Genomic DNA, 14,736 nt, shown 5'->3' with positions numbered 1-14,736 from the left:
AGACATGAGAAGATGTCCCGGAGAGCATTTCTGAGGGCTCCAGCATCCCCCTTGGGAGGAGAAACATGTGAGGAAGGCAGTGAGGACAAGGGAGTCAGACAAGGGAGGACAGGCAGGATCCAAATGGAACACCTCAAACTCACCATGTGCCAGGCTTAACCTTCTTCCTTTTGCAGCCCTGGCTGCCTGAAGCCCATTCCCTACCCAGCAACTAGAGCCATCTTTCCATCTTTCTTTCTTTCTTTCTTTTTTAATATTTATTTATTTATTTGGCTGTGTCAGATCTTAGTTGTGGTACGTGGGATCTTTCGTTGCAGCATGTGGGCTCTTCATTGCAGTGCGCAGGCTTCTGTCTAGTTGTGGTGCGGGCTTAGTTGCCCCGCGGCAACTGGGATTTTAGTTCCCCAACCAGGGATTGAACCGGCGTCCCTTTCATTGCAAAATGGATTTCTAACCACTGGATTACCAGGGAAGTCCCTAGAGCCATCTTTCTAAATGCAAGCCTGATACAGTATTCCTAACACCCTTCAGTGCTCCCCCTTACCTACACTGTCCTCAAAGCGTAGTCCATGAACGCATGGTGTTGCATCACTGGGAGCTGATAGAGCTGCAGAATCTTGAGCTCACCCACCCCAAACCTGCTGAAGCAGAGTCTGCATTTAACCAAGATCCCCAGTAAAGCTTAAGAAGTGCTGCCCTGTAGGACCAGCAGAATAAAGGAACTTTGTTGGTCTTGCCCTTCTTGGTTTCTAGCCTCATGGCATCACTCTCCACCATATGCCCCCACCATCCCTGCTGGACTGAATGACTTGCAGCTCCTTGTATGTACCATGGTGTTTTTGGTTTTGGTTTTTGCAATAATACTGCCTCTTTCCTATCTTCTTCACCTCGGTACTCTCATTCATCTTTTCAGACTTGCCCTCTCTGGAAACATTTCTTGCTAGTGCCCATGCATAGCATACCACTTTCCCACACTGCTCAGTCATTATCCACTTCCCCGTCAGACTGAAACCTGGAAAGCAGCAGTGGTGATTCATTCATTGTGGTACCTGCAGAGCCCCAGGGATGGTCAGGCATGTGATAGAGAGTCAATAGAGATTTATTTCTAACTGATCCTGAACTCCAGTGGAGGCCCATGTGCCATCTCTCTTCTGCTCTGGCCTGGCTCTTCCCAAGCCCACGCACCACTGGGTGTCAATCTGCATGTGGGGAGAGAGATCTAGAGGGCAATCTTCAATCATCTACAGCCCTCAACTTGAAATGACTTCAGCCCTGATTTTAGAGGGCTATAAAATGGCATATGGAGTGAATTAACATGTGTAAAGGTTACAAAGTAAACAGTTAAATTAGTTGTGCTGGAACCAGTCACACAGGACTGTGCACATCTCTTCCAGCTCTGCAGTCAGCTAGCTGGTAACTTGAGACTAGCTCGGTGTATTAATCATGTTTTTAAAATTTTCTCTATATTGTGATGTTTTGACATCATAAAAATAGTTCTCTGGCTGGAGAGAGACTGCCCTCCCAGGGCCAGCCAGTTGTTAGAGATAGCAAAAGGCTCAGCTGAGAGCAGTGGAAGCTGATCTCTATCAGTCCTGTGCTTTAAAGGGCTGGGTATGAAAAAACTAGAGAGCTCCACTATAGCCCAAAGTCCACTGAAATTATTCAAGCTAGCCAGTCCTAAACTGTTTACCCTGCCTTGCCCTTCCCGAGGAAACCCCAGTAAAAGCTTCTGACCTAGGCTCTCCCTTCTCTCCTGCTTCTGCTTCCTGACCAAAGTCTGGCATTCATTCTGTGACCCTGTGGTGGTGACAAACCATGCCTCTCATTTCTAGGGAAAATGTGATCCATGACATTGACCTCTCCATGCCGTCACTCATCACCTTTATAAATTAAGACCTGAGCACAGAACACAAGGTCACTATTGGTAAATGGTACAAACCAGTGCTCCCCCCAACTCCCAGAGAGCTGATATAGCAGTTTATCTGTGGTTATATGTGTATGTGTTTATGCCACCAGAAAGTAAAGACCCCCAAAAGCAGGGATATTGCCTTACTTGCTAACCATTATAACTCCAGCACAGAGTAGACTGACACATAGTAGGAACTCAACAGATGTTTGTGGAATGAAGGCATGGATGAAACCACAAAATGTTCAAGATAAAGCAAAGAAGGACATTAGCTAAACTGTTGAACATAAGTTAGGAGCTGAGCTATTGCCCAGAGGAAAATTATCTGTAACTCTAAGTAAAAGCCATCTGCTAAGGCAGAGGGCCAGTGGCCTTGAAATATAAATGTGGGGACCCCACAGACAGGCTCAGGTCCTACCCTGAGAGTCTGGCAGCTGGACTTACGGAAACTTCCATCTGCACAGGTCAGTCTCCTCTTAGCTGAGAAGGGGCAGTTTTGCAGACCACACTACGTTTGAAATTCCCAAAGGAACTTTTTAGAATCTGCTCTTGTGACAATAAGCCCAGAAAAGCCCTTTAACTTTGGGTGGTTGGGGGCCCTCCCCACTTTGGCTATGCTATGTGGGCCAAAATCTGAGGGAAATCCACCAACCCTTTGCCTCCTGCTCGCCTTCACTTTTTTCTCCAGGGGGACAGGTGATGATGTTGTTTGGCTTAGGCATGAGGAGGGATAAATGACTTTTATGAGATTCTAAAAGGGTTCTGGAACCAATTCCAGTGTGGGTTTTTGTGGGTGGGCAGATTTCCCCACACATCCAAGCAATTCTCTGACACCAGCTGGGTTTCATACATAATTCAACTCAATTCTGACAGTATCTGCCTGGAGATAGAGTCAGATCCCACAAGTTAAGGGTTCAGTCCTACAAGACTGCCTGCTCCCCACCCTCATTTCAGATACCAATCTGAAGTCCATGCTGTCATCTCTGCTTCTAACTGACCTGAGACAATAGATCTGAGGTTCCAACCACCCCCTCCTTGGGCTCGATTAATTTACCTAAGTGGCTCACAGAGCTTGGAGAAACATTTTACTTACTAGATTACCAGTTTATTACAAAACAATATGACTCGAGGACATCTAGATGGAAGAGAGGGCAAGGCAAGGGGTGGGGAAAGAGTGCAGAGCTTTCATGCCCTCTTTGAGCGCACCACGCTCCTTAAATCTCCACATGTTCACCAACAAGGAAGCTCCAAACCCATCCTTTGGGGTTTTTATGGAGAATTCATTACATAGGGAAGGTTGATTAAATCACTGGCATTTGGTAATTGATTCAACCCCCAGGCCCCTCCCTTCCCCAGAAGTTAGGGGCTGGGACTGAAAGTTCCAAACCTCAATTCAAAGTTCGTTCCCCTGGCAACCAGCCCCCATTCTTAGGTGCTTTCCAAAAGTCACTACATTAACATAAATCCAGTAGTTGTGGAAAGGGGCTTGTCATTAATAACAAGACACCCATTTCACCTTTATGGCTTTGAGGTGATTTCAGGAACTGAGGAAAGAGAACTAGTATTATGACAAAATTTTTCTAATCCTATTGTTCTAATTCCTTAGGCAATTCCAATGGTTTGGTGAACCAGGAACCATGGATGAAGACCAAATATATATGAGAAATGGATTTGGTCATCTGAATGACCAGAATATGACCAAATATATTGATACAAAAGAGGCAGCAGGCCCCAAATGGAGTCACCTGTACTAAGCCCATGTCACCAGATTGAGACTTAGTACCTAAATTAATTACAATTTCAACCTCTTCTAGGAGTGGACTCTTTAGCCAGTCAGTCTGGAATTACCTGGTCAGTACTAGTAAGGTAATCTGCCTGTTAGACCCCTGCTGTCCCCTAAAGGAAGGTGACCTTGCCACAAACAATCCACTCTTTGCTAGTAACTTCCTTTTCCCACCCCCTTCTGTAAATAAACGTCTTCCATTTTGTACAGATCTTTGGAGCTCCTCTCTATCTGCTAGATTGGATGCTGCCTGATTCAAATTAATTTTTGCTCAAATAAACTCAAAAATTTTAACATACCTCAGTTTATCTTTTAACAATATATTTCTTATAAACCACAATATTACAGATGCTATAAGGTCCTTCATTTTGTTCTTGATTGCTAAGTAAACTTGAGTCAAAAGAGCCAGTTAAAAAAATTAGAAACCTGAATTATGGATTTGGAAATTCAAGGAGAAATTCAAGTGTTCAAGGAGAACACGACTGATATGGGTCCTGCCTAACCAGGACCTTACCTTGGATCCTTCCCGCTGCTTAGTCCTTGAACATCTCTCTCCTTGGTGTTGAACCTTGTTTCTTGAGCCCAAAGCCCTGTTGGATGCTGATGACACCTCTGATGAGCCTGAGTGAGTAATTCTTCCCATAGATGGTGTCGACTGAAAAAAAAGGTACAATGTGAGAGCTGTGAGCTAAGTTTTATTTGGGGCAAAATGAGGGCTATAGCCCAAGAGACAGCATCTCAGAGAGCTCTGAGGAACTGCTCCAAAGAGGTAGTGGGGGAGGTCAGTATACATGTGATTTTGGCAATCAGGCACACATTTTGGCAGAAGTTTGCTGTTAGTCATGAGAAGCAGATGTCACTTTAGTGATTTTAGTTCTTTTCTAGATATGAGGAGATGGAAGAATTTGGGCTCATAAAATCTTCTCCTGAAGATATCTAACTATCTGAAGGCCCGTTCTGCCAGTTTCTCCCAGAGCACAGAGTGCCTCATTCCTGATCTCCGCCCTGAACTCCCCTCAGGATGTGTTGAAGGTCAGCAACTGCAGTGGCTAGTGATTTAATCCTTGTAGAGGCAGATAGCAAGTGACAATTTTTAGTTGGCAATGGTCTTCTCCTAGCAGTCTCCCCAACCCCCCAAACCTCTCACCCTCACCCACCTCCATCTATCCAGGGAGACCAGCTGTGTTAGGTCCTCTGGCCCTGACCTGTTTCCAGCTTCCTTGAGTTCCTTTCTGGCCTTCTGCCAACTTCCTTGTATAATTTAAGGCCAAGCGTATTGGAGTTAAAACAATTCGTATTGTTTAAGACGGCAATGATTTCCCACAGAAAGATTTGGGAATTCCAAGGGAAGACCAGGGAGAGGGTGGATGAATGGAGATAAGAAATTCAGACCAGATAGAGGGAAGCATCTTGGGGATGCAGTGACACTTAGGTATTGGAGGATAAGCTTTTTTGGGGGGTCAGCTCTGGCCTGGGTGCAGCTGCCAGGAAGGTCCTTTTGGAAGTGGGGTGGTCAGTCTGAGGCCTCTCATGGGCCCAGGGGAAGGCTCCCATTTGCCAAGGGAAGCAGTTGAGTCTGTTTTTCTGGAGCAGGCTTTTGATGGGATGGGCTAAGAGATGTCTCAAAAACATAGCACCTTATTTCCATTTTGCAGGTGTCTGTTGTTCCCAGTAGCAGGGAAGTTTGGCTCCCTTCTCTTCCACCAGGAAAGCTGGGTGCCCAATTGAAACAGGGTCTCCTACCAGCAGTGAGGATAAGAGAAGAACGAGCCCTGTGCTGTGTCTGACTGCATGGGCTTGGGGCAGAAAATGTGAACACACAGGTGCTGTCCTGAGCTGGGCTTGTCAGAGGTCTGCTCTTCAACTGAGCAGCACCTGAACTTTCAACTGGGGAAACTGAAACTTGTCATGATGCCACATCTGTGTAAGCCTTCTTGATTACTCACCTGGCATGTGTGGTCTGCCCATGTATTACCACTGCCTGCATGTGGGTACGTAGGCCCCACTGTCAGCATTTCAGGTGAGACCCTGGCAGACTCCAGAATGTGCCACAGAGCAACACATCGGCATCTTACGGCATCCCTGTCCAGCCATATACAACACATGAAGAAAAGGTAGAGATGAAAGATGTGACCAAACCGAAGGTGCAAAGTAAGGTCAAGGGTCCACTTTGGGCCACTGCCCAAAGCCAGTCACTTGTTATCAGAAAGCTTGAGGTAAAGGGTGTGGGCAGCTCAAGACAAACTCATGGCACTACCTGGGACACACCTCGTTAGGACCAGAGGGTGGGGTTTCTGAAGATTGCCAGTCACATCCTAAGCCAGGTGGGGTGTGAGGGGCTCCAGGGGATGCTGATTGTCTGCCCAGACAACTCAGAGGAAAGGAGTAGTGTGGACTATTTACACTGTGTGCTCGATTCCTGCTTCTTCTGATTTTTATGACCTAGAGAGCATTCCTGCTGGAATGCAGATACTTGCATTTCTTATTTTACTGCAAATTAATAAAAAGACCAAGACCAAACATCACACTATGCCTCCCCTGACTGTTGGGGAGTGTGGAGTTGTGCAAGCATACCACTCTCTGAGCCGGAAGCCTGCACACATTCTGCCTGCTTTCCAGATGTTTTGGGCCGAGGACCAGGTGTAGGATGGAAATTGCTAACAGCTTTAGAATTTTCAAATGGTTTTTATGGTCAGAAATTAGTTGGGAAGGTTTAGGTGTGTCGTGTGCAAAGTAGAGAAGATGCTCAAGCACCATTTGTGGAAAAGGCAGTTGCTCTTACTTAAATGAAAGTCTTACATGTTAGCACCATACATGGCAGGGGGATGCGAAATGCTCCAGCTATGTAGGAACATAATCTAGTCATGTCTAGGAAAATTTTAATTACACACAGCTTTGTTCCAGAAACTTTCACGTGTAAATCTATTCCACGGAAATAAAAGTAACAGACTGCAAAGTTGTCTGTACAAGGATGTTTATTGTTTGCAGTGGTGAAAAACTGGAAACAACCTGAAGGTCCGTCAACAAGGAAATGATTAAATCAATCCTGTTCTATTCCATGGGATGGAACATTATGCAGCATTCTAAAAGGACAGGTTAACTAACTAGGTAGCTGTTGCACTGGAGCAAGGGTCATGACTCAGCGTTAGAGAGGTAAATTGCAGAGGATTAAATGTGAGATGTATGATTATAGTATTTTTAAAAGGAGTAATCAAACAAAAAACTCTGTCCTACATATCTGAGCACAAGGAAAGTGTGGAGGCTACATCTCAGGCAGGAAGGAGGGTGGGTTGGGGAAGGCAGAGGGGGAGGGAAGAAACCCCAAATCATAGAAAATGAAAAAAGCATAGAATTAAGTTGAGCAAAAATTTAGAATATACAAGCTCACTTACATTATTAGTGCAAATATGTACATTTGTATATGCAAATGGTAAGGACTAGGAGGCTATAGGGCAAAACAAGAACCCTGACAATCAGATGCTGGGACTGTGGGCAATGTTTTGGATTTCTGTTGTAATTTTAGTGTCACTTTTACAATAAACTTACATTAAAATAATGAATGCTCCGAAAGGACAAGAAATCAATGGTTGGTGAAATTATTCACATTTAAAATGACTCTGTCAAGAATAATTCAGAAATCCTTCGTAGTCTTGTCCATAGTAGGCACCAGACAACCCTTTGCTAAAGTGAAAACTAGACTCACAAAGCCTTGACTTGATCTCATAATTCATCAATATGAACAAGGATGTTCAAACACATACGGAGTCAATTAAAAGTTCCTTAAATAAATTTTGCATTTGAATCACTATATACCAATTCACTACATGCCCACTTAAATCTGGTTTCTGGAACTATTAATGAAATGAGAAAAGACGGGAATTATAGAAAATGTACTACATCATGGCCTGAGTGTTTTCACATAAGTAATGAAGTCATTTTGCTTATGAGGCTGTGTGTGCCCTTGTAATTAAACTCAGGAGAGCGGGGACTTGAAATGTCAACATCAGCCTATAAGTACTTGTTCTTTCTGTTTTTATTGCTATTGTTATTATTAAAAAAATGACATGTAGGAAATAACCTGTATGTGTTCTGGACTTTAGTCTTGGTCTCTGGTCTAGAACTCACCAGGATTGTGGAAGATGGGCACCGTGCTAGCAGCACGAGAGCCACGGAGGTGGGCGTTCCTCATGTGCTGTCAGGGGTGTGCAGCAGGTCCCTGCACACCCTGGGGAACGTGCTCCACTGGGCTGCCTGGCTCCCAAGTCTTCCACCCACTTTCTATGTTAAAACCTTCCAAATGTATCCTTGCAAAGAACACTGATTAGCAGTGGAGGTTCAGAACATGAGGTACCATTATCAACACTCACGTTTTAAAATACTTAGGATAGATTGTCTGACAAGGCACATTTTTTCACCCTTACAGACAACTGATAATATTCAGCAACTTTTATCTCCAAATACAGTTCAACAACTCTTGGGGGTGGTCTCTGAGCATACTCCCAGAGGGCCTGTGGGGTGTCTTTTAGAGCATTAGATTCATTATTCTTATTTAAACTGTATTCATATTTTGTCATATATACATAGTTTAACTAATGATAAGTAGAGGTGTATCTGCTCTTGATTGTGGCATGCATGAATTCTTGTTCTTCCGAAAGACATAGTTTCTTTTTAACCTTTCTGTCAAGGCATTGTTTTTTTTGAAGCTGTAAGTGATTCACAGAAATGATGGCTCCTTGCCAAAGTGGCAGTAAAAGAACGGCTAGAGATTTTATCGAGTACCTGTATAAAGGGAGTATATTTAAAGATGCTCATATGCATGTACCTTAAAACACGCACACAGGGTTGGGGGAACATTAGAAAGCAAACATGCTATTTAGAAATAGTTTCTTAAACACATGGACTATTTCAGAGATGGGAATAGAAAATACTTATCCTTCTTGAGAAAGAACATCTTTGTGCCATAAGCACATCCTGCGAGTAGATCTAGCCTACTCAGAATCAGCTTGGCAGTACTTCAAGGAAAGGAAGTATGGGCTTACAAGGAATATGGGCTTTTGTCTAGCTTTTATTTCTATTTTAGTTTAATTCCTTTATTATATCTTAATTTAATTAAACTAATTAATCAACTTCCATGTAATAAGGTATCAAATACATGGCCATCAGCATCAGTCTTTTCATATTTCCAAAAGTGGGACTGTACAGAGCAGCAAATCTGGGGTTAGACAAGCCAGGGTTGAATTATGGCTATGACATTTTCTAGCTACTTTACTACTTTACGTCTTGGAGCTTCAGTTTCCTCATCTGTACAATGGGAATAACACCTACCTCTAAGAGTTGTTGGGAAGTACTGTGGAGTGCTTGGCACAGTCCCTGGTGCATTCTTTTATCTGCTTACCAAACATTTATTGCATGATATGGTGTGCCAGATGCTCCACCGGAGCTGAGAATGCAGTGATGAACAAGCCACCCTCAGGTAGAGCCTGGAGAGAATTGATGCCCACACATTTATCAAATACAAACAAGAACCTGAGTGAATACTTGGGAATGTTATTGGAAGTGCTGAAGAATCAATCACTGCTCTTTGGTACCTTCAGAACATGTGGGGGTTTGGGGCTTGGGGAGAAGAACTGAGATAACTCCCTCATGGTTTGCTCACCCACACTCATCTCTGTGGCTACCAGCCTGCTTGCAAACTTACTTCACAATAAACCAGATGAAAACCAGCAGGCAGAGCATCATGGGCTGGTCCAGAGTGACCCGAAGTCCTGCTCCCCTTTCCAACCAAAAATCACACTGTTTGTTGGAGCAGAGCTCCCTGATCAGCTGCCACAGGACCCGCTGGTAAAGATTGTTGTCTTGTTTCTCGCGGGACAGTTCCTCCTGGTTCACCGCCTGGGTGGCATTGATGCAGCTGGTGACAAACTTCTCCTTGGTGACGTTGGCCTCAGAGCAGCCATTGTAATGGATCCCATCAGGGAACTGCCAATAGTTGGCCTCGTAGTATCTATTGCCCTCAGCTCCGAAGTTGATATCCAGCTTTCGGCCTTGCCTGATGAAGGCCCCTGGGCGTATCTCTGCAGTGTGGGCCTCCGTGACCTGGGAGGTACTTGGCAAGGCCTTCCGGTTCCACTTGATTCTGTGCTTTATGCCTCTCGCCTTGACTGAGGACAGCTGGCTGAAGAGCAGGACGCAGACAATGGCCAGCCAGCATCCACCCAGATGCTTCCTCATTGTGTCAGAATCTGCAACAGAAAAGGCTGGAGCAGTTAACTTCCCCAGTGGGGTTCCCAGTCTCCCCTGCGCCCTCCCACATGTAGGAGATTCTATGAGAGGAATGGCATTCTTGCACCCTTTACATTTTTCTGGAAACATAATTGTTTTCGCAGGCTTGGGCTGTACAGGGTTAAGTCAATTCAATACCAAGTTTCTTGCTTTTGCCTGAAATTACATCCATTCAGGACAGTGATCTTGGTTTTCTCAGACAGATCAGAAGCTGCAACAGGCAACTTGATTATTCATAGATATCCTTTCCAGTCTTACCCTGGGGACAATGTGACCCCACCCTCCTCCCTCAACTAGTTTCTTATTGCACTTACTACGTGCCAGCCACTGACATTGCCTAACGTAATTCTCACATGGGGTAGGTACATTATTACTCCCACTTTATAAAAGTTGTACTGGGATTCAGAGAAGTTAAGTAATTTGCCCAAGGCCACACAATAGTGGATGGCAGATTTGAATCCAGCTCTGTCTGATGCTCTTCCCATGTGCCCACTTGCCATGCCCCACTGCCCTTCTGGGCTGCTGGAGGGGATGGTGCTCGAATTTTGTGCTTTTGACTCACTGGGCATGAAGGGCAGCTCCGATAGCCCCTAAGCTAAGTGAATAGCAGGGCCTGTGAGGAATTTCAGAGGAAATGAGATGACAGGGAAGACAAGAGGGCTTGGGGAAACACTGAGAGTCAAGGTGGCCCCAGGGCATCTGAAAGGCTGCTGATGACCTCAGGAAATATCCCTCCCCCTTAAGCCCCCCAATCTGGTAGTTCGTCACATCTGGTTCCTGAACTTACAATAGTTATTGTGGAAATCCACCTCTCAAGGTCAACTGTTCAAGGCACTCCAGCACCTGGACCTTTGTCCATGTGGATCAGGGATACAGGAAGAGTTACTACAGCAGAGCATGCTTAGACTATCTTCTAGAAGAAGATTTACTGTGTCCATGAGTACCAGAGCTGGTAGAGGTTGAAAAGTTAGCTTGCTTAGGCCCTAACACATCCTCCCTGCAGTATTCCTAAAAGTGATTAGTACTTCTCTGTTAAAATGTTCAACTCTAGTGTGACACTGGTTCTTATGCAGAAAAAGAGGCAAAATACAACCTAAGTGCACACCCAGGCTCCTCTGAACTCCTGCAAAGAGACCTCTGCTGACTTCTCTTTACTTGCAGGCACTGCCCCAGGGTGGGTACAAGTGTGCCAGGCAGCAGCCTGAGCACCCGGGCTTCCAGCATCCACCCCTCACTTTCCCCCAATCACAGTGAGCTCAGATGAGCTTTTTCCAAAGAGATCCAAGCGTGAAGCAAACATTCATTAATCTCCTAAACAGGGGCTACACCCATGTCATCAGCCCATACCCCTTGGTAGGAGAAATCTTAAATAACAGTAATAATATAAATTATGGGTGCATCAAATTAAAAAATAAAAGCATAGAGATCTTGAGAAAGAAATTAGTCTTCAGAGGCAAGGACTTAAAAGCAAAAGAAAATCCCAACCAGCCAACCCTAAACTAGCATTTTATTGTAGGACCAAAACATAGGCAAGAACACCAGTGATGTCTGAACATTCTCACAAGTGTCCCCAGATGTGGGACCCATCCCAGGAGGCGAGAGTAAAGAAATCATTGCATGGTTTACAGTCTGATTAAAAATAAACAACCTTGGCCACAAAAATGGAATGCACACGCAAACTCTGCCCCCCACATACCTTGGGATCTCTCTGGGAGTGCAGTGCACCTCTGGAGCCACGGGTGCACTGTCGTCTTGCACACCTCCTGCACACACTCCTGGGCCTGCCCGGCTATGTAGGAGCTGCAGGGGGAGGTGCATTCCTGTTGCTTTCCAAATATGGGAGCCCTTCCCTCCCTGGCATGACCAATCAGGGGTTCCCGAGTGCTTCTCTGCCTTGAGACAGACGGACAATTTCATTACTCTTTACTAATAAACACCATGTGAAGAACTTGATGAAGTCCAGAAAGACTTGAGAGGTATCTTTATTTATCTAAGTTATTTATTAAAAATATTTTATACTTACTATTTCTGGTTGATTATAAAGGATATAAATGAACAGCCAGATGAAGAGGTACATAGGGCAGATCTGGAAGGATTCCAAGTACAGGTGTTCTCATGGATTTGGGGTACACAACTCTCCCCGAATGTAAGTGCATTCACCAACCTGGAAGCTCTTTGAACCCCATGCCAGAAACTGGGAATAAACCAAATATAATAAAAAATGCTCCTCTCACCCCTATCACTCAGGAAATGACAAAGTTTTAGCAGCTCTGTGCCAGGAACTGGGGATGAAGATCAAATATATATTTCTTATTATATCACAGTGTCACAGCTGTACAGATGAGTGGCTGCATCTGTCCAAGGAGTCTGGTTAGGGCTATTTTTAAGACTGATATTTGGAGAGGTGTCTTTTAGAATGAAATGAAAAGTGTTAGAAGGAAAATGTTTTTCCTTCAATATCTACAAGAGGGTATTTTAACAAATCTTTCTGGATATGCATACTATCCTGCACCTAAAGACCAGTTTCAGAAGCCAGACGCCTTTGCTGGGCAGCCTCTGTGGGAAGGGTCATGTTGGGAAGAGGGCGAGAAACCAGCTGGACCACATGACCACAGCCCAGAACCACAGGGAGTGAGGGACCAGTTTTCTTGGAGGAGCTTCCATGGACAAGCAGGGCTAATGTTGGGTGGAAGATAAATGAGAGGACTCACCAGGACTTTGAGTTGCTGGGGCCATGAAGAAATGCTTGAAACAATGAATTATTCAAAAGGCCGAGTTGAAGGTTTATGGAAACCCAGGGGACAGAGACAGAGGAAGACGAAACCCACACTGTTCAAAGATGGTGCGGGCTGAGAGCGGATTTCCTCAGAGTGCCTCCCTCTCTAGTGGTGCCCAAGCCTAGCTGGGAGGGAGCCAGAGGATCTGCCTTTCTTGGCACGAGGAGCTGTGCGTAGTTATCGGGTGAACGCACAGAAGGGACTAAGGTGTCCGTGTTACAATCATTACTGCAACGCCAAATCAAAAGTGAATTCTGGAGGTGAGATTGGAGTGAGATTTACCTGTAAATAGAATATGATCTTTACCCTGAATATGACCCTATCGATGGTTTCCAAATTCACTTCAAAGCCCCCTTTTAAACCACATTAAGTTGTTGCTTCTGGGATGACCAGCAGATGACGCCAGAAGAGTTTACAAAAACTTTTCACCCTGGAGGAGGGAAACCCCAAATCGAATGCTGTCCCTGCAGGGCTTCCTCTGCTCTAGGTGGATTTTTGGCCTCCACATGGGCCTTTCTTTCTCCCCTGCCTCTACTTTTAAAATTTATCTGATTTTCCTCTCTTAAAAAAAATTTTTTTTTTCATTTTCCTTCTAGAATCATAGACATTTTGGTTTTGTGAACATACACATACACACACTATTAGTAGTAGAAACTTAGTAGAAACTATTTGCAAAATGCAGAAGAGAGGAAGAAAAAGACTCTCAATATTTTGCTACCCCCAGAGACAAGGGTCAGTACACGTTTGTTCAACATAATAGATGCTTAGGGTAATAATTAGGTTTGGGATGTTTAGAGCTGGAAAGGACTCAGAATCCTCTAGTGCAGCTCCTTCACACTATAAGGTCATGGGGCCCAGATAGGCCCAAGGTCACACAGCCAGGAGGCTGTGCTGCCCCTGCAGATCCATTGCCCTGTTCTGTACTCTGTGTACTGTCCACCCTGCCTGTCCCCATCTGGTGCAATTACCTCCATGCCCCCTCCCCTTCAGGCCCTCTTCATTCCCCTTCTTTCTATGCCCTTCCAGAGGAGGACTTTGCCCACAGTGTAGTGGGAGGTTGGTTTAGAGCTGATGAGGCTGCAGATTCCTCCTGTTAGCGAACAAAAGACTGTTCTCAGAGGCACAGAAGAGTGTAGAGGGCTGTGAAATGTTTGAGAAGATGGGAGGAGCTCTGGAAGCTGCAAACAAGCAAGAAAACTGTTAACCAGATGCAGAGCGTACAGAACTGCTCCAACCCTGCCTGGCACCTGGCTCTCACCTGTAAAGATGAACAAACAGCCAAGGAAATAGTGAGAGAACATTAGTTTCTTCAAATGAGCTGAGAGGCCAGAGCTGAGTAACTTGTGTCTTCTGGTATCAATAATTATAGTAGGAAAATAACTGAATGTAGATGGTCTTTGAGAAAACTGGGAGAATGAGACTGATTCCACAGTGTTTGGTGCTCCATGACGCAAAGGACTGTGACATATTTCTCTCCAACATGAATAATAGAAAATTATGTGGATTAAAAAAAAAGCAACAGGGAAAGACTGAGTTCTAGAATGCATGAATGGATCATTATTATAGCAAATCCTTGTCTGATTAGATCTTGGACCTTTCTGAAAACATTTAGAAATAAATAAATTGATCGTTAAGATAGGAGATGCCATGGCAAAACAACTGTATCCAGAAAGGTTAGTGTGTGGGAAGATCACCCACCATATCTTGGCTTCTTGAAGATTTATCAAGTGTCTGTTATGTGGGAGAGCATAGAGATGAATAGGGCAGGTAATGTAGCTCATGGCCTAGTGGTAGAGAAAGAATTGAAATGTGTTTTGGAATAAAATACTTACTAGATAGCTGTGTAGCTGTCTAAACAGCCATACTCAATATTTTCTTTTTATTGAAGTCTACTATACACACAGAAAGCTGAACATATCCTAAGTATATAGCATTATGTAGTTTTACAAACTGAATACACCCATGTAACACACACCAAGATTAACAAG

At 44.5% G+C, this 14,736-nt stretch overlaps 1 protein-coding gene across 1 annotated transcript; it reads right to left on the bottom strand.

Moving 5' to 3' along the window:
* Positions 1-9,151: 9,151 nt before the first annotated feature.
* PRND (prion like protein doppel) lies at positions 9,152-9,985 on the bottom strand. The gene has a single exon (XM_004276440.3). The coding sequence runs from the start codon at positions 9,918-9,920 to the stop codon at positions 9,384-9,386; it is 537 nt and encodes a 178-aa protein (XP_004276488.1). The 5' UTR covers positions 9,921-9,985; the 3' UTR covers positions 9,152-9,383.
* Positions 9,986-14,736: the final 4,751 nt, after the last annotated feature.

The sequence above is a fragment of the Orcinus orca genome, chromosome 16, assembly GCF_937001465.1.
Source record: "Orcinus orca chromosome 16, mOrcOrc1.1, whole genome shotgun sequence".
Classification (NCBI taxonomy): domain Eukaryota; kingdom Metazoa; phylum Chordata; class Mammalia; order Artiodactyla; family Delphinidae; genus Orcinus; species Orcinus orca.
The sequence above is the reverse complement of the archived record's forward strand: the minus strand, read 5'-3'. Positions and strand labels throughout refer to the sequence as shown.